The sequence below is a fragment of the Cryptomeria japonica genome, chromosome 5, assembly GCF_030272615.1.
Source record: "Cryptomeria japonica chromosome 5, Sugi_1.0, whole genome shotgun sequence".
In the NCBI taxonomy this organism is placed as follows: domain Eukaryota; kingdom Viridiplantae; phylum Streptophyta; class Pinopsida; order Cupressales; family Cupressaceae; genus Cryptomeria; species Cryptomeria japonica.
In genome coordinates this window covers 363273334-363300887 of record NC_081409.1, presented here as the reverse complement: position 1 = coordinate 363300887, position 27554 = coordinate 363273334, and the positions used below count along the sequence as shown (strand labels likewise).

The 27554-nt window shown below is 36.0% G+C and overlaps 1 protein-coding gene across 2 annotated transcripts in view; it reads left to right on the top strand.

The window, feature by feature from the left end:
* LOC131034674 (probable calcium-binding protein CML21) overlaps window positions 1-24217 on the top strand; it is a 171459-nt gene extending 147242 nt beyond the window's left edge. For both annotated transcript variants that reach the window (XM_057966256.2, XM_057966250.2), the window contains exons 3-5: window positions 20314-20504; window positions 23356-23530; window positions 23670-24217. In XM_057966256.2, the coding sequence (XP_057822239.1) occupies window positions 20314-20504; window positions 23356-23530; window positions 23670-23770 (467 nt within the window). In that variant the 3' untranslated portion in view covers window positions 23771-24217. The remainder of the gene's footprint in view (window positions 1-20313; window positions 20505-23355; window positions 23531-23669) is intronic.
* Window positions 24218-27554: the final 3337 nt, after the last annotated feature.

Below are 27554 nucleotides of genomic sequence, written 5' to 3'. Positions count from 1 at the left end.
ACCTGGGATAGATCAGCGACTTAAGAGGTCAATCCGTCCCTACCTTAGTGTAATTGGTGACATAAGAAGGTGAATTCGTCCCTACTTACCCCAAATGTGCAACTTAAGGATCTAATCCGTCCTTACTTACCCCAGATCAGCGACTTAAGGAACTACAAGGCATCCCTACCTGTGTGAAATCAACAACTTAAGAGTTCGGACGGTTCTTACCTAGATAAGATCAGCGACATAAGGATTTAGTCTGCCCTTGGACAACCAAAATCACCGACTTAAGGTTTCAAGATGAGAAAGATGCAATGTTGGGTGAATCAGCCCATCCTTGCCTTATTCAAATCAACGACCTAAGATGGTAGTCTTGTCCTTCGACAAGCTGAAAGTGTGATATAAGAACAGAAAAATGTCCATGGACGAAGTGAAAGAGCAACTTAAGGTTTTGATCCATCCCTTGATCAATGAGAGGTGTGATATAAGCAATACAAAGCATCCTTTGCTTAACCAATTTAGCAACTTAAGACAAGAAGCCTGTCCTTACTTAATAGAAGTCAGCAATTTGAGAAATCAAATCCGTCCCTATTCGATCATACCTGTGGCAATGAAAATCAGAATTGAAGTGATAAAAGTCAGACCTGAGAATAACAATTAACAGCATTTCACATATATATATCAGATTAGAAAGTTTAAAAAAGGAGAAAATCAGTATATCTAATATGCTTGATTGTATCTCTGTTTGTGTTGCAGGTGGCTGATAAAGAGAGTGAAGAAGCTAGATGTAAGCAATCATACGATATAAAGGAAGAACTTCATCATTTGAAGGTGATTTAAAACATACAAGGGACCAGCTCATGATGATCCAAGGGAATGGATACAAGGGGACAACGATGTGAAGATGGACAACATTCAGACTTCAAGGTACTAGAGACCTCAATATGAAGATCTACAAGGAGCTCAACAATACCTAGGAGGAGAGGCTCAAGGTTTCGAACAAAGAAGGCTTCTATCACACTAAACCTTATCAAGATTAAGGCTTTAGGACAAGGTCCATCCAAGGCAAGAACAAGGCGTCCTAGACAAGGACAAGGGCCGTCCAAGACAAGGACGAGGTCCGTCCAAGGCAATGGCAGGGTTTGATGCAAGCAATCAGCATAAAGAATAATGGAAATGCAACATCAACGCAAAGTCATCATCACATCAAGTGCTTGGAAATGTTGAGTATCAAGAGATATGCCTCATTCATCTACAACTTGTGATTCATTACAAAGAACGAGATGAGGCCTAGTCATCATCTAATCAAGATACGGCGTCCAGATTCAATGTACTTAACTCATCCATCAAAAGAGATAACTACCACATGTGGGCACAAAGTTCGATGAACCTACCCTCGTCATCTATTGGTCGAATTTTCAAAGGACATGTGTCCTACATTTTGTAAATTTATCATTGGTCAAGCATTAAATACTTTGTAATGGGTTCAAAAAACCCTAATTAGGGTTTCTATCTTTCAATCTTGGCCATTGACTGCGAATCAATCTAAGCCACTCAATTGTAATGAGAGTACTATATAAGGCTCCACTTCTTCATTTGTAAATAATAGTGAATAGAGAGTCAATAGTTAGTAGTTCAATAGCAAATAGTTAGAATTGGAAGAGAAGGCAAAGATTGTTGCCAAGATAATGTTGCAAAAGGCATGTAAGCCTCATTGAAGGTATGATGAATTCTATGTGTTGATTCCACAATTTGTATGGTCTCTACTTCTCAATTTGATTTTCATGTTGTTTAAATGAATGGAAGTTTTTTGTGTATGATCAATTGTGAAATTTGTATACCCATACTACTAACACCTTGCCGATGGTAAAGTGCCCTGCATAGTCAACTGGATCCATTTAGCCAAGCTTAACTTCAATTATCGCTCCTCCATTGAAATGCGTCAACTTGATGGTGTCTATGCTTGTGGTGATGATTTGAAAATCATAAAGCTATCCTTAGGACATTTCACTAGCCTTGTGGAGATGTTCATAGTATGTCGAAGCAAGACTTAGTTGGATTCCACCAAAGATTGTCCATCTCCCTTACATTCTTAGAGTTAGATTAGCTTCCTCAAACCATCATCCTTTTTCCCTTTTTTTAAAAATCAAGTCAAGTGAAATTCTACATTCCAACATCATTTGAGCATTCAGGCATTCAATGTAAGTCCACCTTGTGATTCCAACAATATCACATCATATACAACTGAGTCTATCCAAGAGCACATCAAGACCTGACATTTGAGAACCTTGGAGTCATCCCACTTGATCACGCAACTTAGCATTTGGGAGTCTTTGTTCAAGAGAGGATAGAATACTTAGTATTTTATTTTGTGTTGCATAGTGCGTAAAAACACCATCAACACACATCAACTCAGTAAACAAGAGTTTCAGACAATTTGACTTCAGCCATAATTAGAATCCCAATTCATAAAACCATTCTATTATTCATACACTTCCTTACAATGATAACATTCAGATCTGGAACTTATGAATGTATATATGAAATAGGCCACCTAGTTGTGTTGTGCTCCATTGATTGCTACGAGGCAGTTCAATTATCGATTGGACTTGTGTTTTAAGGCTCAAGCTATAACAACCATGCTTTGGATACCTGATCTCAGTTATGTGCTCTGCCAGCTGCCAATATAGAGTATTAGTGTGCTTTAATCTTCCACAATCCTCCTTGCAATGAGCACTTAGGGAACACGTTTGTAAGATGCAAGGCGTTCTTGAAGGGCCAACACTAGATATCAATGTCTATATATCTCCCCCTGTGGTAATACTCTAGATGAATACGCTTGCTTCACATAATTCGATGAAATTTAACAGTCTTTGAGCCCCGCCTGAAGTGACAATCATACAACAAATACTGAGAGGTGGGGGTGAATCAGTATTTGAAACTTTTTGTAACAACTAATGACTCTTGAAACAATTTGAAACAAAATGAATAAATACAAGCAGAATACACAAGCAACACCACAACAATTTCTCGTGGAAAACCCTTTCGGGCAAAAAACAACGGCATCAAAGGACTTCTATTAACTTCATATGGGCACCAACCCAAATTACACAGCTAAAAACAAAGAGAGCAACAAATCTCCACTTAGCACCAACTGAGACCAATATATGCTCCAACCGTCATGTAAAAGAGAGCACCAACTCCCAAAATGTGAATCAGATTTACAAAATCAGAACTTTCAAACTTCTCTAGATCACCTCTCACTGCAAAGAAGATCTTTTCCTTTCAATGACGCTTCAAATATAAGAACCCGTGATCACTCATCACTTCAAACAAGAAGCAGTCTATATCATTTTATATGAACTCCAAAAGTTATCTTTTTGCAAAAAATTACATCATCGCTTCCATGAAACGTATGCTTATTTCTGGAACACAAAACTGTATAGATGAATACCAAGAACATATCCCACAACCTCAACTGAAATACATGTGGCGTAGTCTAAAGAGGACGTTTTTTTTTTCTTAAAATATTGGACTTACTGTAGAAAAATGAATTTCATCCTCTAATCAATACAGATATGAATCACCATATTTTCAGAATAAAAAAAACGCATCTGCATGATCCAGCACAAAACCAATTATTTTTAAAATTTCATGACCCTGCCATTAATGTATATCTAAAGTCAAACAGCCACAAAGTCTAATTTTGGTTCGTGTTTTTCAAATGTCACAATCGTGCTCTGCCAGAAAACTTATTTCCATTTGCCACAATGGCACCCAAGGAAACTCATGACTTCCGCCAAAAAGACTCCGTTACATCTACGAATCCGTATATATTTTTACACCACACAATCACTGCCGCCACACCATTCATAGAACGGATTGAAACTGTTAAATTTTAATGATCAGATTATATAGATAGTAAATTAAACACAAATGCACAGAATTTATCCTGGGAAAACCTTCCTCTTGAAGGTGAAAAACCCAGCAATAATGTTCCTTATTGTATTTATCAATATATTAGATGTCTTTACAATGAATTGACTTCACTCTTGAAGCTATATATGAAATTATGAATGATAACAATCCACAATAGAGAATTTACGATCTGTTATGACTCAGTCTTCTTTGGTTAATTCTCCAACTGCTAAAGATAAATATCAATGGACTGCTGTGTGTATGATGTGAACTGCTGTAGAATGTATTCACTTCAATCTGCAAGAGAAGGAACACGATCTGCTTGAGATGAATCGCTGAAGATCAAGGAGAGTCGGGCTGCTATAATATTCATTCGATGCTTTGAAGGAGAGGAAGAATGGTTCTATATATACCCATTCATAAGGTGGCGCCAACCAAAACGTTTCCTTAGACCATCGGCTCCTTATCACGTCTCTTCATTTATATGTAATTAACATACCTTTAGTTAAGCATAGGTCATGTCTTAATAAACATGTCTTATAACCAAGGGGTGGCGGATAACACATAATCGTCATTTTAATAAATGGAAGCAAATCGATACATCTAAATTTTTTATGTCGGCCCACAAGGATTCTAATTGGCCCTATGACATTAACAGAAACGTGCTTCTGTTGTGTTAGAGTCAAAAGCGGTTCCCACTAAGCAGTATCATACGCAGCTCTTAAAGATTTTAATGACTTGTACGCTACCCGATAATTCATACCAAAGCCGTCATTCTTGAAGAAGAAAACAAAACTCGATAAAGCATCCCAACCACAACAAAAAAACATTCAACAATATATTTTTTTGCATAATTGCCTTCCACAAAGTGCCAACACCACGATTTTTCAAACATCATTCAATGTCCACAAACTCAACAACTGATTGGAATTAATTTTGAATCACCATGATAGCACAAAAATAGCACGAACTCAGCTAAAAAAGATTTCCCACGATATTTAAAAAAATTGTGGCCTTGTTGGACACACCACTCAGCCATGTAAGACAAATTCCAGCCCCAAAATGGCAGCTTGTATTAAAAGATTCTTTGACTTCAATTCATGCCGAAAACTCCACGAACATTCCAACACCTTTAGAAAAAATTACTTCTGTCGTTAAGAATTTTTTTATATCCCACGACTTAGAGTAGCAATGAGAGTTAACACGACTCACCATAATGAAGTGCACTGAAATTTAAAAAGATTCCCCCAGAAATAAAAAAAACGCCAACCAAGTAATTAATCGATTATTTAGAATCGAACAATAAAGCCACTCTGAGATTTTCAGAAAGAGAACACCGCCGAGCACCACTACCCATTCCAATTCAAGTCCCTCGAAAGGAATTAACTTTATAAAATAAATCAAGAATTGACATGTCATATAGAATATTCAAAGCTGATTTGGCTGACTGATGATATGGCAAATAAGCTAACAAAGTTGTTGACTTGAGACAAATAAGCACACAACTAGGTCAAGCTGGTCAAGCTCCTCAAAAATAACCTTGACATCGATGACCAAAATTCCAACATGAAGCCCACGTGAGACTAGTGTGTGCTCTAGTCCCTCATTTAACATCTAGTTGTGAGTAGCCACCATTATTGGCTCCCACATTCAGAAATTGTGTCTTCCTTTGTCGGGTGAGTTGGCAATCTCCTTAGCAAATGAATGGTGCTCAAACCTGCAAATATGTGACAAATAAACATTGCTTTGTGCTAGATATATGAGTCAAGTAGGGGTGTTGTCCCACCTAGAAAGATTATTGAGGTTTTTTGTTGGAATCATTTGTTGTTGTGCCAAAAGCTCAACGCCCAATACAAACGCCAAATTTAACCCGACCCACTGGAGGTGGTTAAGTCATGTGACGAGTCCCCAAGGAGGTGCTGACCACCAAGTCAACAATCTCCCCCTTAGCACCAACTAAGCCCTTAGCATCCACTGAAGGGAGACTCGAACCGTGACCCAAGGCTTTGATACCAATTGTTGGAATCGTTTGTCGTTGGGCCAAAAGCTCAAACTATCAACACCCGATACAAACGCTAGATTTAACTCAACTCATGGGAGGCGGTTAAGCCATGTCACGAGTCCCCAAGGAGGAGTTGACCATCGTCAACAATTTTCGTCTCAATAGTCCAAGCATTTGTGTAATGCCATTAAGCAAAATAGACTTCCATGCCCCTCTTCACATTCACCACCCGAATTATATAGATTACTCTTTAAATTGGCCAAGATTAGAAAACTGACCCAAACAATTTCTCAATAGGCCGACCTCCAAGATAAAACAAAATATTTAATAATGTTTATAAAATGCTAACTGCCACAAGCTGGAGAAGTTGGCCCAGAAATTTATTTTAAATTATTTAATAATTTCATTTATTAATTATTTGATTTTGGGGCTGGCTGACCCAGTCAAAAAATAGGGACATCATAGTAATCCCGTCCCAAGATTTCTTGTCCTCAAGCAATCCACACCGTCATACCCAAAATGATTGCTAGTGTCCCATACCACCCTCCTAATCACTGCTCCACCACTCAGTTGCGCTACTCTGAGATAAAGATCTCTCTTCCACACTCCATCATTATACTTATCATCCTGGAACAAAGGAATGTAAATCTTTTTTGGGCCTTTTCCATGTAGTGCATAATCATAGGACTTTCTAGATAAACATGTATCTCTTCTTTATGGCCTTCAATATCAAACAAAGCGATCATCACAGTTAATATTTTGCATTGTATTACATGGACCAATCATTCTCATATATTGTGAATCATTAAATGATGTAATTATGTCCATGCCTAGAATTTGGGCTGATGTTTCATGGACATTACGATCCTCTATCTTTGAGGAATCCTCCAATTTGTCATCTTCAGACTCTAATCTTTCTTTCTATTCTACTATCACCATTTCTTTCCTGGCCTCTCTGTGATCCTCTATGCTCCTCACCACCCAAGGTTCCACTCTTGTTGTTGTTGGATATTCCTCTTCTTTTCTTATTCGTCTTATGCTATCATAAAGTTCACTTCCCCTTGGATTTATCCAATCCAAATGTCTTGACATATGGCTGGCCTAAAGTTCATATATTTATTATGACATTTGACTACTTCCTTAGCAGGTCTTCGGATCGTTGTTCTTCAATTAGGGATTTTGTGTCCAATCTTTCTAGCTATTTGGCTTGGAATAGTGGAAATAATATCATTGGATCCATAATTTCTTAATTTTGTGGATCTGCATCACCAAACAATAGGCTGGTAGGAAGGTGTTTCTGATACCACCGAAATATACCAGGTAGGAAAAGAATACAAATTTTCAATGTTAACTATTGCAATCTAACCAATTTCCAGATTGGCACATCAACTCAATAAACAAGAGTTTCAAACTATTTGACTTCAGCCATAGTTAGAATTCCCATTCATAAAACCATTCTATTACACATACACTTCCTTACAATGATAACATTGAGATCTGGAACTTATGAATGTATATATGAAATAGGTCAACCTAATTGTGTTGTGCTTCACTGATTTCTATGAGGCAGATCAATTACCAATTAGGCTTGTGTTTTAAGGCTCAAGCTATAACAACCACACTTTGGATACCTAATCTCAATTATGTGCCCTACTAGTAGCCAATATAGAGTATTAGTGCACTTTAATCTTCTGTAATCCTTCTTGCAATGATTCACTCAAGGAACATGTGTGTGAGATGCAAGGCGTTCTTGAAGGGCCAACACCAAATATCTATGTCTATATATCTCCCCTTGCGGTAATACTCTAGATGAATATGCTTGCTTCACATAATTTGATAAAAGATATGTCTTTGACCTAAGCCTTGAAGCCCATGTGAGACTAGTGTGTGCTTCAATCCCTTATTTAACGCCCAGTTGTGAGTTGCCTCTATTATGGGTTCCCAAATTCAAAATCGTGTCTTCCTTCTGTTGACGTGGCTAAAATCGTATTGCTACAACTCTATCTGGCCAACGCAAAATAGAATGTTCTCGTTGAGTATTATATCCTCTCCTGTATAAGGAATCCCTAATGTTGTTTTTAATTGATCAATGGGGACAACCTCAAGGTTCCAAATGTCAATTCATGATTGTGGGATAGCTCAATGGTTGATGTGTTTTGTTGGGAGCACAAGGGGCCTTACGTTTGCAACAAGCTGGTTTGCATATGATTCTCAAAGTGGGAAATAAAAGCAAAGGAGAAGGGTTTAGGATACCTAAAATTAACAAGATTGGTGTGCGAGTAGACGGATTCAACATAACCAATCCCTGCTTGGCCAGAATAACTCACAACCTCACAAGAACGGTGCAATCTTCAAGGGAGACTTAGAAGATTTTCAGACTACAGGTGCATGCCTAAGCACCCAATTCTGGTGCAACTTAGACGAACACCTGCAATTGAACTAAACACAATTTTAAAAGCTTAGACTAACCATACACAGGGATACACAATCAGCATATCCCCAATGGTATGAACCCGAATCCATCAAATACCTGCACACCAAAAAAGATCTATCTAAACTTGCTGAAAGAAACCATGCAAACAAAATAAAACCAAGATGATAAACACCAAATCAATGTCAATATATCAATTTCAGCTGCTATTACAACAATTTTTGCAACATTTCTATGCTACTCCTAATCTGAAAACTGTCTAACTCTAAAAAAAACTATCTAACGAGAATCTAACAATCTAACCCTTTACAAGAGAAAGGCCTCTGCCTTTTATAGATTTTACAAATTTGAACCAGAGGCTAGGATTGACTGCATCCTAAGGCCTTGATTTGCCTTCTAGAACCTTGGCAGCTTTAACCCATGCCTAGTTACTATCAGTTATCCTCCCAACCACATTTCCAACTACCTAAAACTGTTTGGCTTCAATTTGGTCAATCAGGTAGTTGGAAATAATTGACCAGTGTCCCCTCACTTTAAATACATTAGGTGGGGCCCACAGGCACTCTTTTACAATAAAACAGTTCAGTTTTAAAAAAAAAATTGATTTTCTGGAATTTCTTCCAGCAGTGTATTTTTGAGCTAGTGTTCTTTCATTTTTGGTCTCGAGGATGGACTTCAACTTTGTGGTTCGTGGTGGCCCGCTTCCCCATGCTTGGTTTTACGTTCTATGCTCTTGCATCCTTGTTGGTCGGCGTTGATCGCGATCACGTCTCCAATTTACGTTTAGGTTCTCGCTTTATCTCTTCCCGAGGTCGTCCTGCAAACAATGAATTCCACCTTTAATAATTATTTTGAAAAATTAAATAAATTAATTTAACAAATACCAAATTTTGCGTGATGTCGGGCTTGACGAAAAACGAAGACGAAAGATGTTTGTACTTAAAATTTCCCCTTACGAAATTAGGGTTTTAAGATTGAGATGCAACTTTTGGACTTTGGTCAGGACTTTCGGCTTACAAGATGATATTGCACATTTTTGGTCTCTTGAAGCTATTTTGGGTTATGAGATAGTATTGGGCGACCTTTTATTGCTTCCCATTATCGGCTTGGAGAGCGATTTTGAGAGCTCTTTGAACTTGTCTTTCTCCTAGTGCAACTTTCCTTCCTTTAGCCGATTTCGGCTTTTTTTTGTTAAATTTCGGTTCCTGATCGATTTTGTGAGGCGTTGTCATTTGGTGCGATTAGCTGTTTTCGGCTTAGAAGCCGAGTTTATGAGCTTAAAGTCTTTTAACCTTTTCGGCTTCTAGGCCGATTTTGAGAGCTCTTAAAGCTTTCTCCAATTTTGCATGAATTTGAACTTCATCATTTTCGGCCTAATTGGTTAAAATGTGCGAGTTTAGTTCTTTTTGGCCATTTTTGGCTTATTGGCACGATTTTGGAGTTTAGGGCTTTTCGGCCTAAAACACTAATTTACGCGATTCTGGAGTTTTTGTCATTTTCGGCTTGTGAGTTGATTTGGCGCGACTTAGACTTTCACCACTTTTGGCTTATTAGCCGGTTTTGTGAACATGATGTTTTGGCCATCTTTTCTCATTCTTGGCCTTTGAGGTTGCGATGTCGAGTTATTTGAATGAAATACCCTTCTGGCTTGTGTGAAACTTCGGCCATTTCGTGGATTTTGCGCGATCCTAGGGCTTTACACAGAGCACTCAAAGGGCCCGAGTTTGTTTATTCGTCCACTACTTCAATGAATTTCGGGATGCTTGGACTTAACTGTGCGATTTTGGTTTAGAAGGTGACCTTGGGATTTGAAGGGCTTTCGGCAGATTTGGAGATAGTTTTTATGATTTTCGGCTCAATGAGCCTCTTTGGGAGGTTCTCTTCACATTTCGGCCTTTTGGGCCGATTTGTAAGCTTTTGGAGATTTTTGGCCTTCTAAGCCGATTTGCAAACTTGGTCACTTTGAGCAGACACGGGGGTCCCCTGTGAAGCAGGGCAGGGTGTGCATAATGCACAACACCTTCCTGTTGTGACTTTTTTCACACATTGCCCCATTACAAATGGGGACCCCCAGTTTTTTGCCTTTTAGGGTTTTTAAGCCGCCAATCTTCACAATTATAGAACTAAGGGTTTTCAAAGAGTTTTTCTAAAGTCCTCAGGTCAATTGGACTAATAATGATCAAATGAGCATTATGACATCACATAAGTGCTAAGGCAAGCCAAAGGATGAAAAATGCAACTGCTTAGGGCCAATTCTGACAACTTATTTTTGTGGAATTCCTTTTTTTTTCTTTTTCATTTTTGGCACTTTGTGACCAATCCAAGAAGCAACTTTTTTGTCTGCTTTTTTTCCTTTTGGCTTTTTGCTTTTTTCAACTTTTTTGAAAGTTGACTTAGGATTGGATCATTCAGGTCATGGCAATAAAAAAACATTAGAAAATCTTCCAAACAAGGCATTGATCTAGAAAGTTCCAGATAAACATGGTGATGAGTGAGAAATTTCACTAAGTGTTCATGGCAAAGATGAAACGTCTTGAAGCAAGGCAAAATCCGGTCATCGAGGTAAGAAAATGTCCTGAGGCATGGTGAAATCCACCTTCCAACATGAGGAAAATGTCTTAATCCACGGTGAAATCCGCCAAGAGAATTAGAGAAAACGTCTTGAGACATCCCTAACTCTGCCCATCATGGAGAGAGCAACGTCTTGAGACATGCATAAGTCTGCCTAGGAAAGAAAGAAGTGTCTTGATCCATGCCAAAATCCACCATCTCATGAAGGAAAATGTCTCAAGCCAAGTTGAAGTTTGCCCATCATGGAGAGTGAAGTGTCTTGAGACAAGACAAAGTCCACCCATAATGGAGAAAGAATGTCTTGAGATATGCTGAAGTCCGCCTAGGAAGAGTTGAAAATGGCTTGCCAATGCATAAACTCCGCCCAAGGCACCAAGAAGAATGTCCTAGCAACAAGTAAACTCCGCCCAAGGTCAAGGTTAGATGTAATGTTCCCAGTTGGGGATTGGATTATTTGGCGTTCAAGTCCTGCAAACAAACGTTAGTATACAAACAATATGAAAGATAATTAAACATATATATTTATTTGTGCAATTATAAAAGAAAGAATGCTATACGTTATTCTACATATTTGACAAATAATGTTAACTAATTTATTGTTATCTATAAAAAAGGATACAATACTCAATTGGACCTTACTTGGATTGACCCAACCCTCTATTGAGAAATATTTCTCAGTTAGGAGCAACCCAGGATGTCGTCCTCCTATGGACTCTATTTGGGATCTCTATTAATGAGTGAAATCATTAATGTTCTCAAAGCTTGGCAGAGATCCCACCCCTGCTCAAGCTTCTCTATCTCTAAAATATGCATATGGTTAACCTCTACAATATATATATTGTCTCTAAGAGATTCCCTATGAATCTCTCTCTGGATTACTCTATAATGTCCCCTACTTCGTTCAAGACAATATAACCATAATTAATTGATTTTCAATATATTTATAACTTAACTAAATCGATTAAAAGACAAAACTATCTCAACATGAATCCAATCTAGGATGTTCTACCTTTTCTTTAGTCCCTCAAGTACTAGCTATTTCACCATACTAAATAATTAATCCTCTTTTTTTGATTTATAAATCATTTACGCATTTATTAATTTTTAATTAATAAATACTTATTATTATCAATCAATTAATAAATACTTTGTTCTGGTGTTTTAATAAATATTTATTAATTTACTAATTAATAACCACTTTTTATTATATTAATAATAACTGTAATTATTATATTAATATTTATTATTATCCATCTTTATGTTATCCCTCATTGATCATTCTAATTATATAGATACATAAATAAGTAAATATAGTAATGTGGCAGACAGATCTGACACATAACAGATCTGGTCTGCCATTCTTATGTTCCATACATTGGCTTTACATATGTTTCACTCTTATACTAGTATTATGCAATTTGCCTATCTGGTAATTCCCTTTATAAGTCTGCTGAAGGTCAGTCTAAAAGAATAATAATATCATTACACTATATAATAATTATAATGACAGCTTTATTATTGTTATTAAAACTATATTATTATTATTAAGTTTATTAAATCCTACATAAGGATGATATTGGGCTCCCATATATTATGCATATATATTAAGCACATTCCCGTGCATACCACAAGGAACAAAGATGTCACTGCCTGTAACTTAATGACAGTTCTGATCCGATCTGATCCATGGTGATCTCTACACTATTAATCTTGAAGTGTATACCATTCAGTGGAATCTACATTTAAATTATTATGTCTGAATCTAGATAACTTAGCGAAGTGACAACATTTTGCTCAGTAAGTATCTATTCATAGCATCTGAACATACCTTAGTTCTATGTAATAATAGCATTGTGGTTAAACGTTAGACTGTTACTGAATATCACCTTCTAATGGGGTGTTTTCTGCAGTAATAATCTTTGCTCGTCAGATTGTCACGTCCTGAAGTGCCAGTGATTCTTCTAAATACCACGGGTTCCTTCCTTTGTTTCACCGATTCCCTGTCAATCCCTTTTTCTTTTCCCCCTTTTTCCTTTTTCGTGAGAAGCATTGGGCCTCATTTTAAAATGGCGTGGGGGTTGGTTGCCTTTGGGGAGAGACGTGACTTTATTGAAAGTCACCTCCTCCTCTTATCATTGTTTCTTTTACTAAATCGTAACTCTTGGGTTAGTTCCTTAGGAACTTCGATTAATATTTTATTAATTAACACATGCTTAATATTTATTTTTTAATTTTCATTTGGTTAATATTTATTTATTAGTTATTATATGTTAAGTTTTGATCAGATTTAAGTACCATGTGTTTTAATTCGAATTTTGATCACAGTCAGATATTTATTCAACCTATGAAGTCAGATATGAATTCAAATCCAATATGAATTCAATCTGCAGAATGAGTATTGAATATGCTGAGTGTTTATATGAATGAATTTACTGTATGTCTATTTCCACGAACTACTATAGGTTGTATGCCACGATCTGCAATCAGTAATTTGAAGTCCTTCCAATATTGTATCGGACTTGTTGTATATTATCCACGTCTTCCTCTATCACTGCTTTGCATATCTGCTTAACCACTCCTTAGTGATGCTCGAATCACTATAAGTTTCTTTCGTACCAATAATATTAATTTAGTGTTGCTTAATTCGAATTACTAAATTATTAATCTTAATTAATATCATTAATGATTATTTCCTTCTTAACATATCTTTGATGACCACTGCCTTATTGCATTATAATTGTTTGATAGTTATTATATAAATAATAATAAATAATAATCATATATAACAATAATAATAACTAACAATCATAACAAAAACATTAATAATTATATATTAGAGGAAAATCGTGAAGTCTCATAAATGAGACGATTTTCCAATATTATTAAATGTTAATTAATAAATGTTTTAATTATCGTATTTATTTAATCCAATGTCTAAGGAGGGGTTATGACATTAGAAATGGCTCAACAAGAAGTAAATTCTGCCTAGGAAAAGATAGAATGTCTTGAGGCATCATGAAGTCCACCCTAGGTAGATGAGTAAAAGTTTGGTTAAGTATGAAAATCAAGGTGAAATTCGCCCAACATTTAGGAAACTTCTCAACACATGCTGAGTTTGCCCAAGAAGAGAGAATCTAGGGAAGATTCCTTGCCAACACATCAACCTACATGGACAAGATAAAGATAAAATTGGCTCTGTGAAGTCACGCTAAGGAAGAAGGATGGAATATTCTTTGGGAATCTTCTAGAAGGATAAAGTCGCCATCTTTAGTAGAGAAAAACAAGGAGAGATGAGAAAGAGACCAAGCTCGTTGAATCCAAAAAAAAAAAACATAAAGATGCTAAAGAAGTGCGAACTCCTTAACCTTATATTCAATTCAAGATTTCATTTCACTTTTCATTCCTTTCAAGTTCAAAATTGAAAAGCTCTCTCCATCAAATTCAAGAAGAAAGAAAATTTCTAAGTAGAAGGAAAGAATTGGTCAAAGGTTTTCATCTTCCTCCAGAAGTAAAGACAGATTTTCCATCAACTTTTGGAGTTAAAGTATAATTTTCAGTCCAGAATTTGAGTAATAAACTGATTTTCATCATTTTTCTGTCTCAAAGGCTAAATTTTCACAAATTTTACTGAGTATTGAGCAGATTCTTTTCATACACAGTCTGATTTTTCCACAGAATTTCAAATTTCTGACAGGCTGAAGGTGAAAAGTTGAGACAACAAAGTTCAAAATCAGGAATAAAATCCCATAGGACTTAGAATTCACATGTTGAAAATGATATTAATTTAATTTCCTTGTCTTTTCCAAGCAATAAATGACCACTCAAGGAGGACTTTCAAGAAAAGTTCAAATGAAGTTTGCCAGCAAAGGAACACAGCCAAAATCTAAAATCACTTCGAAATGGAAAAAGGTTGGAGACACCAACCTTGGCCATATTGATTTCAAGGACTTCAAGAGAAGAACATATGCACATGATGGGTATCTACCTACAACAATTTCTTGGAGGATGATGAGAAAGGGTATTGTCTAGGCAGTTGGATTTCCACCGACAGTAGAGTGTAGTGAATTAATTGTAGAATGTGCCATACACTATAATGCCCAGGAAAGGCAGATTATTTCACCTGATGGAAGAGTGTAGGCATATTCTAAAGAACTTGCTATCCAAGAAGCATTTAGGATTCCCAACTACCATACAATCACATTCAAAACCAAAGAAGAAACCACGAGACTCTATGAAGAACAACTTGAACCTTGTGGAACAACTATCAACAAATTATGGCTGGAGAAGCCAAGGCCTACTTACACAAAGATGCCAAAGAAACTTCTTCACGCAGATTTTAAAGAAGATTATGGAGATATTATCTTGCTACTCAAGAGTAATGGGCAACCCTCAAGGTGCACCATTTGAAACCTATATGTATTATTTCATTGATGAAAGTATTACAAGAGTTAAAATGTTCAATTGGGCAAAGATAATCAATAATGTTATAGATGAACAGTTGAGAAACTTGGAAAGAACAAAGTTTTTCTACATGAGTTCTTTTATTATTTACCTACTTGCTAGAAATTATAAATACACATGATTAATTTGTAGAGGTATAGTGGGAAATGGTGAAAATAAAATCAAGGCACATGATTGTTACCCGCAGCTGCAATTTCATGACAAGACTCATTTTAAGCGAGTAAATGATGCATTCTCGATGTATATCACTAGAATATTGCAAGGAGGAACTCATTAGAGATTAACTCAAGAAGCCAAAGACTTGGTAAGCAGATTTGGATCCTAGTTTATTCAGTATCCAAGATTCACATATTTGAGAATTCGGGGATTTACTGGATGTCCTTATAGACTTCCAATTTATCCCACCAACAAAATGATACTACTTGAAGTTTCAAGACGGTTAGAGACATATGAAAGCTTCCAGAGAACAAAACACAAGGCTGGAATTTCTTTTCCATTTTTTATTGGAAAAATGCTAGAATCTTGTTCAACAGAACAAGCAGCGGAAGACGCAAGGATAGAGATGCAATGGTATCCATTTATCTTCTACCGATCCAAAGCTAATTTTAATCCTCATAACCATATTGGATTAGTGAATGGAGAAAAATACAAACATAGGATGGATCTTGAAGACCTTTGGGCCAATGCAGTGGATGAATTTGACATCAAAAAGAGAATGTGGTCAAGATTACCTATGAATTTGATCAGGGCAACTAAACTTTTCTATGTGACTGGCCAGTTAGAAGATGATGGAGAATACACACAACCAAGATATGATGAGAACAAACAACTTTCCACATCTTGAGCTAGCATATTTGGCCACCCTGATGAGGCCAGTTGTCAAGTATACACAATGGTGGGCTGATCAACAAGTTCAAGAGCTGAAATGAAGAAATATGCCTCTTACTTACAATTTGATGGGCATTATGGAGTCATATTCTTCCAATAATGATGAAGAATCCCAAAGTGTTGAGCCACTGGAAAGTATAAATTCAAGGAAGAGAAAGGAAACAACCAAAAGTTCTGCAAAATCAAAAGGAAAAAGAATTGTAAATGAAGGAGCTGCTGGAAAGAAGCAAAAACCAAGTCAACCTCATTCTTCCATCAACGCCACATCTAGAAATTGGAATAGTATATCAATTCCTAAGAATGAACCACTAGGTGAGATGAAAATCTCTTCCCCAATTTGTGAAGAAATAAATGTGAAATCAACTCAGCAAGAGGTTCAAGAGCAACCATCTACTTCAGATACGGAAATAATAGAATTAGAAAATGATCAAATGGATATCCTAGATGGAGAATTTCAGGAGGGAATGATTTTCGCTCTTCGGGAAGTCAAGGATAATCAAGGTGATGAGAACAATCAAGAAGACGAAGGCATTGAGCAGCCCACAATTCTTGATTGGCTAAAAGAGAGGATGAAAGTAAAGGCACCCGTGGAAATTCAACAAGAAGATGACACGGCAAATTTCCTAGCCAGATTAGAAAAGGTTACAATAAAGAAAACATCCAAGAAGGATTCCTTGATCCAAAGAGACGATGCAGGATTTCGTTCCGTTCAAGTGGTTGTGCCAAAAGTTGATAAGGCAAAAGAAGATATTACTCCCGGAGGGTATGAAATAACAACTATCAACTTGGGCCCAACTACTAAGAAGCAAGAAGTTCAAGAACTGGATAATTCAGTTATGACAATCAAGAAAAGATTGGATAAAGAAATAGGAAAGAAAGAGGATTTTAAAAAAGAAAATGAGCAGCTAAGGAATTATATCCAACACTTGATCAATCCTATTGCTCAAGGAGATGCAGTGGTTTCCCCGCCTTTGGCTCTTCCACAGGAAACAGTTGAAGACTTTAAAGAAATGAAGGTGATAGCTAAATAAACTAAGGAATGGATGGAAAACATCAATAGTGAAGTTGTCACGTTTATAGAGGAATTGATATTGGCACATGGGCAAACTTCTTCATTACTATCTAGAGTTCCAAGGCATGGCAGAAACGTGGGAGGGTCTTTAAAATATTCAAGATAAAGTAATCCCATGTTTGCAGGTGTTGAAAGGAATTCCCAAGCAAGAATTAATAGATGGACAGGTAATTGCAGTTGGGGATATTTATGATTTCAACACATGATATTGGGCATTGATAGCAAGAAATGAAGCTTTGGAGAAGGTAAGGGTTGATGGTGTCAAAATTGAAGAGTTGATTAAAGAAATTCAAAATAAGATTTTCCTTGTAGTTGTTGATGTGCTTGGAAAGGAAGCAATTCGAGAAAATGAAATGAACGTGGAAAATCTAAAGGTCAAAGCTCGAGAATTTCTTCACTTTCACAGATCAATCCTTAAGCAAAATTTGACTAAGGCAGCCACCTTTTTTTCCATCAAGGATGCCTTTCAGAAACAGGAATTGGATTGGGAGAATACTTTTGCCACCTATGCTAATGACTTGGACGTGATCGAATTCAAGATAAACATGCCACCACATGTCACAATGGAAGAGGTTAATCCTCTTGTGTCCAGGTTCATCGAATATGCTGCCACAAAAATGGGATAAGGATGCATTCTTCTAGAAGAAAGCACCCTGTGACACATGTCTTTCGTTTATTTGCTCTTGTTGGATAACTATTGTAAACCCTATTCAGGGTGTATGTTTTTTGATCTCGGTCCTTGATCTCTGTTTGATATGGGCCTTTCATTCATTTTCAAAAACTCTATATAAACCCCCTCTTCTCTCATTTGTATAAGAGATTTGATGAAATTGTTGCTTAAGACTACTAAAATAATAAAGTTCATTTGCATTGCTTTGAATCTCTATGTTATCTCATGGTTGCATGGTTTCATATTTTCTTCAACATAGAATAGAATTTGCTTTATAAAAGTTGTTAAATGAATGCAAGATTTGATAGTATTGATTGGTGAAATTGTTGCTCATACTTTTGATGAACAAATGATTTTTGTTTATTGTGCAAAGTTAGCCTAAGCATTTCTTGTGGATGTTTAACTTCTACCTTCGAATAAGTATTATTCATTCTGATGGTACTATTCATGGTATGAAAATTTTAAGCACAACCCTTGAAGATTGCACCCACTTTGTTTAGTTGTTTATGTTGGCGAACCAAAACATGGTTTAACTTCACGTAATCATTACCGTCTCTTAAATTCCTAGGAATAGCATAGAATTCCTGAATCCTTTTCCTTTTTTTTTCTTTTTTTTGAAGTCCAAAATCGAAAATCCCAAAAATAAAGCTGAAAGTTTTCATTGTGAATGAAATTCTCAAGTTCCCTTGGATTACCAGCATACATCACCAAATGAGCTATATCCAACATTAAACGAGCTAGTTCGCAGTAAAAACATTGGAATCGCCATATGATCTTTTTTGCAATCTTAGCATATGCGGTGATTTTATTCAAGAGAGGATAGAGTATCTTTTGGGCATCTTTATTTGTGTTTGGTGCCAGAAATGTTAAGGGTTACTGTCCCACCTGGAAAGATTGCTGAGGTTTTCGTCTCAGTTGTCCAAGCATTGTGTATTGCCATTGTGCAAAATAGATTTCCATGCCCCTCTTCACATCTGCCACCCTAATATATACATAGATTGCTCTTTAAGTCGGTCAAGATTAGGAAACTGATCCAAACAAATTCTCAACAAGTTAGCCTCCAGGATAAAACAAAATATTTAATAATGTTTATAAAATGCTAACCGCCACAAGCTGGAGAAGTCGGCCCAGAACTTTATTTAAAATATTTAATAATTTCATTTATGAATTATTTGATTTTTGGGACTAGCTGACCCAGCCAGAAAACAGGGACATCACATTAGTACACTATCTGTAACACAAGAATCATCTTTTTGCAAGAACAATTCTTTTGGTGATACAGCATAAAAGTTGATTCTTCAGAAAAAGGTTTGAGATGGGGTTCGTCTTTTGTAGAGATATTTATGTTTAAATTTTTAAGTTTTTGTACTATAAAGTATAAACTATTAAAATTAATGTGCTTTCTCGATGTACTATTGATTATTTAGCATTTACTTTTACATGATCTTATGTCTCATGTTGTCAATGGAGTGGAATTTTTATGGAAAAGAAAACTGCGACTCTATTTTGTAAAATTTGAATACTTCATGTGTTGTTTATATGAGTTTCTTATTGAACTTTTGTGAAATTTGTGAGTCAACTCTTATTCTTTGGCTTGCCCTGTCAGTGCGAAGTATAATCTTGTGCAGCTTTTGTATGCACTGCCTAGTGCTTGTATACACAGTTGAGCATGATGAATGGATCATAAAGTAGTTTTTGCTTAGCATATATGCCGACCCATGGTTTTTATATTTCTTAATGGACTAATGAATGATATGGTGTTTCAGGATACCTCAATTTATTTCATGACCTTTCCAATGCCACTCTAGTGCTTATCTAACCTAAAACTGATGGATAGTGATTATAGAAGAAAGTTTTAGCACCTTCTAATGAGGATATTGGTCTCTACCTCTCTCTATCTCACTATCTAAACCAACTGATATCTGCTTTCTTTCCCTTCTGAAAAGAGATTATTCATGTCTTTTAACTAATATTATTTCCAATGCTACAAAATATATATTTTGATGTTGTCTGTGACCATAAAATTTTGTGTCATCTTTCCATTTTATAATTCTGAATTTGCATGATCACATTTGGCTGCTGAATTTAGATGGAATGGGTGCTTTATTATAACTGGGTTTTAAAGCTAATTCTCAACTTTTGAAATTTTTTGACAATTATCCTTGGGGGAGATGTCTGAGCATTCATGATAAGCTAACTTTCCAAATAATATGTTATTATGTAGTTTTTGAAGAGGTCTAGCAACAGTATTTTGCAACTTACCTTTGCAGTTTTTTGTCAGCATGATCTTAGTGTTATTTGTTTTTGTAATCTTGCAGACAAAGATTTTGATGGAAAAATAGACTTGGACAAATTGAAGCGTGGCTTCCAGGAGTTGCATGTTTCATTGACAGATCAAGAAATAAAAGAATTATACCAGGAGTGTGATATGGATGAAAGCAGAGGAATTGATTTCAAAGAGTTCATTGTACTGTTGGCCTTGATTTATCTTTTGGAAGATAGTTTTGCAGTATCCCTTCAGTTTTCCACTTGTGTAAAACAAATTTTGCTTGTTATTTGTTAGCTTAAGAGAAATTCAGGTATCATTATTTTTTCTGGGAATTTTTGAAAGGCATTATAGTTATCCACATCTTTGAACAATAACTATTCAAATCTAAGTCACCGGGTTTGCCAAATTTCATTAAAAAATTTTGAAATTTGGCAAATCTTAAAAAATATTTTAAAAAATAATTCAAAATTGCCATTAAAAATAGCTGTATAAGGGTTTGAGCAACATGGATTCTTTGCTCGAGGATTTTTTGTTCATGTTTTGCTAGTGGTCGAATGATTGAAGGTGCGATGGCTGCTTGTTTTGATGGTGGATATCACAGTGGTTATCTGCAACTGAAACACTAGTCATAGGTATTCTGAACTCGTGCCCTTTTATAGTGTTGTATTGTGCAGTGCTGTGATAATTCCCTTGAGAAGTTACTATTACTCTTTGCTATTTCCAGTAATAGCATTTGTATTAAATCGATTCCCTTGTTATTGTTTGAAGGTTCCTGTGAAACTCCTACAAAAGAAAAACTGCACATGTATAATATTAAATCTGCAGAAGTGTCTAGGTGCTATAAGCGCTATAACCATCTGTGCCACACAAGGCATGTTTGATTGCACTCAATTTCAACAGCAGAAAGCGTCTGTGTTGGTCTTTGTTGTATCATTTATTTTTTATTATTTTGTTTTTCGTTTTTCTTTTATGATTTTTTGTTACATTTTTGTTTGACTTTAAACTTTTAGATTTTATGAAAAAATTTATAGTTTTTAAAAATTAATAATATATAGTAATATTTATAATTTTATTAACATTATAACCTTACTTTTAAAAAAAATTATTTCTAAATTTATTAATATTTATAACCTTTTTTATCACCCAAATGAGGATTAAGGGGCTCTCTCCCATTCTTTAAAACACTAATATATAAAAAAGAAAAGCTTCAGACTTCCAACAGGAGAGCAAAAACCATTCTTGTTAACAGAAAGGCCAGACAGAGAATCCCATGCAAAATCATGATAGGGAAAATAAAATAGCCAAGCTAACCCTTATTAGCATGAAAATGAATGTCATTTCGTGATTGGCTTGGATACCCTAAGAATAGGGTGTTTTTGTTTTGCTTTTCACTGTCATCCAAGCATTAGAAAAGCTAGGTTGGTCATCAACGAGGTGAAGCCCTTGCATTGGAGAATAAGAAGAGGTAAGCACTTGGACAGAAGAAGACCCACCTTACACCCAAGTATTTGTAATCTCTGCGGGAGGGGACTCAACAACGATAGAAGGGGAAGTTGGCAAAAAATGAGGAGTAGCAGAGGAGGAACACTCAAAAGAGGCTTTTGAATCATCCTCACTAATTGATCCAAGCACAAAATGCCATGACTGAGCTCCCTTCTACCATGTAGCTTGTATTGAGGAAGTTGGATGAAAACACAAGTGAGAGTACTTTGGACAACTTGCAGCCAAGTGCCTAGTATTATAACACAAATGGCATCTGAAGGCAATCCTTTCATAATCAAGCCATCTCCATACCTGGTTGCCAACTTCCCAACACATTTCTTTTAGTAAATTCTTGGATATATTCAATCTGACCAATATCCTTGCATAAGTAAAATGGCTAACCATCCAACATACATTAGGAACATAAATAAGATGACCCCAAGAGTTGGCAATGGAAGGATAGACATTCCTCGCTCCAGAACTGTAGAGGAAGGTTTGAAAGATTCGCCCAAATTGGAGAAGACAGGAAGGATTCTGTCAGTGGATCAAAACCAGGGGTCCAACATTTCAAACCCGGGAGAGCTTTGTCCCAAAACCATGGGCCTCCCTTGAGCAGGCTTCCTTATCAGTTCGAGATTTGCAGATGACCAAAAACCAGCCTTTTGCACAAGGACAAATGGTGAAGATTTCTTTAACATAAGGCTTCCAATAGAGAGAAATCCATTTGTGTAGTTTAACTAGACTGGGCCAGAAGAGTTGAAATTACAGATTAGGGTAATCTATGTAAACCATTCTACTTGTTCAGCCACGTCCTCCCTGAACGCTAATGTTGGAATTTGTTCAAAAGTATTTACAAAGGACTCTAATTTAGATATGGTTACATAGACTTCAATATCAAAAGATTCCTTGGCAGGGTTGGATCTAGGAGCAGAGTCATCATCGTAACATGCCCTATGTGGATGCACGGGCAAAATTCTACCAACACTTGTTGGAACCTTCCCATTGTGTAGAAGAGAAAAGCCCTTTTTTCATGGGGTAGCCCAAGTGAATGTCAGTTATCCTACCAACATTTGTTGAAGGATTCAAAAGAGTCTGCCAGCCTGAAGCTTTCCATGAAACAGAGGAAGACCTGGAGCTTACCACTGCCAAACTCCTCTTAGATGTTTCTGTATCAGTCTCCTAGAACTGTAGTGAAACATTTAGATCCATTCACATTGTTCATTCTCAGTTTGGTGCTGTCAACAACCTTGCAAAAATTCGTCATGCAGGAATCATTCCTTGGATTGAAAGGTGGAAATATGACCTGGTGTCAATGCTGCTACAACCAAAACCTTTGTTATCCATTTTCGGTGGCAAGCAGGAGAGTATGAATTTCTTTTTTTTTAATATCGACAACCTTGTCTTTATTAATGCAAATTTTGTTTATTTTTAAATTTTATGTTAGATTTTTTAATAATTTATTCAAATTTAATTATGAATTTTTTCCCAAATTTTATCGGTTGATGAACTTTTTCTGACTTTTATCCTTGCCAAACATGAACATGAACATGGTGACTTAGATTCAAATGACTCCATAGAATTGCTTCTCCCCTAACAAGATATCTTTCAGAAATCACATCTTTTGCCTGAGCTTGAGGTAAGTTTCAAAACTATAGTAGATACTTTCATGTTCTTTGACAAGGATGGCGATGGCTATGTGAGGAAAAATGAGATAGTTCAGGCTATCAATGACATTGGTCCAGGACAAAGGACTTCTGGCAGTGACATTGCCCTTAAAAGATTTGGTACGACTTGTTACTCTACTGATGTCTATTTGTAGTTTGTATGGCTGTAAATCATGTTTCTACTGATAGGAAGACATATTAACTTTTTATATGGATGATTGTTGAAAATGTATTCTCAGTGTATGCTTTATCCTTGCAGAAGAAATGGATTGGAACAAAGATGGAGCAGTTTCACTCAAAGAGTTCCTTTTTGCATTTATAAATTGGGTGAGCGTTGAAGATGGCAATGATGATTCATGAAGTGGGAATTGTTGATTTGATTACAGTTTACACTATATAGATTACCACATAATATGTTTCCTCTGGACCTATAGCAAAAACAGGAACGGTTTGTGGGCTAATCTTCTAGCCTTGTTGCAAACAATACAGTATTTGTTCATCTCTTCTTTCATTCTAATAGGACATAAAGCTAATGCTAAACTATCCTGTGTAGTGTTACTATCTGATTCCGGGAGTAGGAATTGTTCATATCTGCATTTTTGAGCTTGATTCAAAGAAGCATGACAAGGGCATTTAGTGTTGCGATCTATATTGTGGAATTTGAAAATATTTTTGCATTCAGTTTAATTTCCAAACTTGATACAAGGAGACATGACTACAACATTTAATCAGATGACAAGTACAATTGCATGTATTTTTTTTTCTCTTGTATAATGCAGCATAAAAGTGTAGGTGGTTCAATTTTAATCCTTCTTTTTTGGGGCAAAAAGGTTATAAGATGAGATGGCCACTTCTGAAAAGTTACCACTGACTTTGCATTGGTTTTAATTGCCATTTTTCAAATTCAGGAGTATCTTGTTAAAGAGTTGATTCATATTCTAGTCCAGGCATATGAGTGAAAATCCTTTGATGGATATATGAACAAATGATTTCTTATAGACCTTATTGCATAATTTCCACGCTTGTCATCTTTTGAAGTCTGTTGATGCTGTCATAGTAACTCCAGTTTTTTAAGTTGACATTGATGTTATTACTGTTGAGTCTGGAATATGTGTTGTTACTATTTAGTCCATGATAGCAAACCAGTCGGCTGACTCCTCCCCTTATATACTAATTGAGACAATACATCAAAACTCAGAGATAATTGGGTTTGCATTGCTGCCTTGGCCTTGCTGGGTTTTTCATATGCCCAACAGATTCTGCCGAATTTTATTTCTCGCATCAATGATACTCTCCATTCCATCAAAATATCTTTCACATGTGTTTGTAATCATATGAAGGAAAAAAATACCACTTCGGCATCCTGGTCAAATAATCAGAAGTCACCACAGAACAAACTGTTTGATTTGGCTGTCTGAATGGTAATATTTTTTCTAAATAACTGCAAACCCATGTGTAAGATAATCTCTTCCATCTCCGTTCAAGCATTGTTTAGTTTTCAGATGATGATTGCCATGGTGATGGATCTGTTGCCTCAGAAGAATAGGATTGGCCTGCTAGATGTCTTATTAGTATTAGAATAATATTAAGCTATTAAGAGATAAGACGTACATTAGTAATAAAGTCACACTAGAGTTCTATTTCTATCCTTTTAGTTCACTTTTTAGCTTTAAGTGAGTCATGTAATGTTTACCCATTTGGATGGTTTTATATGTAAGGAGATGAACCTCTTTGTAATTGTCATCCTGTTATTTAATAGAATATTAAAATATTGTGTTCTATTAATTTTCACAATATGGTATCAGAGAAAGGAGTTGTAAATTCACCAGTTGCAGCAAAAAGGGTTGTTCCTGGTAAAATTCACAGCCTATTATTTTTAAATTGTGCAATTTTTTATTCCAAAAATTGCCTCTAGCCACAACAGGAGAAATTGCGGATTTCTTTTTTGCACATTAATGGTTTCATTATTTGTGAAAATCGCCACTGGTTTTGCTTGAAAAACACAAGTTTGTAACTGCATCTCACGCGCACCACTTTTTGGAAAAATTCATGGAGATTTTCGTCTGAAAATTGTGCCACCATTTCAAGGAAATTTGTGATTGTTAGTCAACAAAAATTGCGACTAGTTTTTGTTGAAAATTGTGGCAATTTTTTTGAGGAAAAGTTGGGTTGGGTTTTTTGAGTTTGTGCCACAGCTAGGGCCTTTTTCATGTTTGCCTTTTCCTCACCAATCGTTGGATTTAGACTCGTGGCAAGATCTATACATCAAGTGTTCCAGAAAAGGAAGCGTTGCATCTTATTTATAATATTTCACGGTGACCAGCATCATTGCAACATCTTGGTTGCCGTCTTTGAATTTCAATCGGCATAACCTAGGGTTTAACATCATCGAAGTTTCATTTCGGACTAACATTCCTCCCAAGGTTAGCTTTTCATCAGTTGAAGCACTAGGCGTCTCGGGAGATGCCAATGTTTGTCATTAAAGAGGGGAAAATGTGGTGACTAAGTGTGAAAGAAGTATAGCTATGGTTGAGAAGACAAAGAGTGGAAGGAGCAACAATTGAGTTGCCTCACGAAATTTGGTGGTTCTTTTGATGCATCAGCTAGCAGAATGATAGAAGTTGCTGATTTGGTTCTTAGTTTCACAATGAAAGGCCTTTATCAGCCATGGGAAAGACAACTAATAACCTTCCACAACTGGATTTTATAGGAACACATTTACATGATCCAACTTTGAATTCTATGCTTGAGGAGATCAAGATTGGAGGTCCAGCTATAATAATGGTGTACTAGAATGATCCAAACATTTTCTCAATTAATGGTTTTGGGATTAGAGTTGCTCTAATTGACTAGCACATTGAAGATGAAACAAACTCAAAGTGTTGGGCAGCCATACATTTTGCCTATGGGCATCTTGAAGTAAAATGTTCCAAGGTACTTCTTGAAGCTAATATTAACATATTGTCACCATGTGAAGATCCTCCAGATGCATTTTCAAGAAAGTTTGGAAAGATTACTATGCCAAATGAATTGCACATATTTAAAGCCCACACTTTGAAGACATGTGTGAAGCCACTGTAGATAACTCAGATTGGATGGATGCCTAGTTAGCTTGGGAGTATGTTATCTTAGGAGTCATACATTTACGAGGGTTATGAGACAACTTGATGGAGCTCAATGAGGGTTATGAGACAACTTGATGGAGCTCAATGAGTGTAGCTCAACATGGCTTGTTGTCCAATGGTTCAGGAGATCTGTAATATGAGAGTTTGGGGAGGTCATAATCTGAAAACTTGGGAATTCAGTTTGAGAGTTGCACCTTTATGAAGGTTTGAGGCAGTTTGATGACGTTCTACTTGGTGTATGGACTATTTTCAAAGAAAATCTTTTGAAGAATGATATATTCGTGGTTTAAGGTGTTTTTAGTTTGTTATTTTTTTTTCAGTGAAGTAAGCCTTAAGTGGGGTATTTAAATACTATTTAATTATTTAAAGATAAGGCTTATAGTTGTAATAAAGTCATCTTAGTGGCAAGTTTTATTTATATTTTTTAGTTTGCTTTTTGGCTTTAAGTGTATCATGTGATGTTTATTCATTTAGATGGTTTCATTCTCCAATCTATACTAATGGAAATGAATCTCTTTGTAATATTCATCCTATGATTTAACAAAGTATCAAAATATTGTGTTCTATTAATTTTTTTAATAAGTAGTTGCCTGCCACATGTAAAGCAAATATGACATTTTTGAGTCATGTAGTTCGTGAATCTGGTATATTTGAAATGTATATTCAATAATGGTCATCTTTTGTATAGATTAGCATGTAGCGTAAGTTGTGAGGAATAGCCATTTGGGAATGACTTGTGTAGATTAAGAACCAAGCGAAGTTTAGAGCTTAAACTATTTGATCTACACTACTGTGCATGTATGTTTGCAGGCCGCATGGTAAGCCTTGTATAAACAAGGTCAGTAGGTTCAGCCTAGCTAATATTTTTTTATGCAACCAACACAACTACTGCTAACTATTTACATGAGGCACAAAAGCCAATGCCTAACACCATAGCCTACATGAGGATTGACGTTTAATAGAAAGGCCACCTACACTACTTACCAAGTTCTCAATTGGAAGCTTATATTCCAAATAAA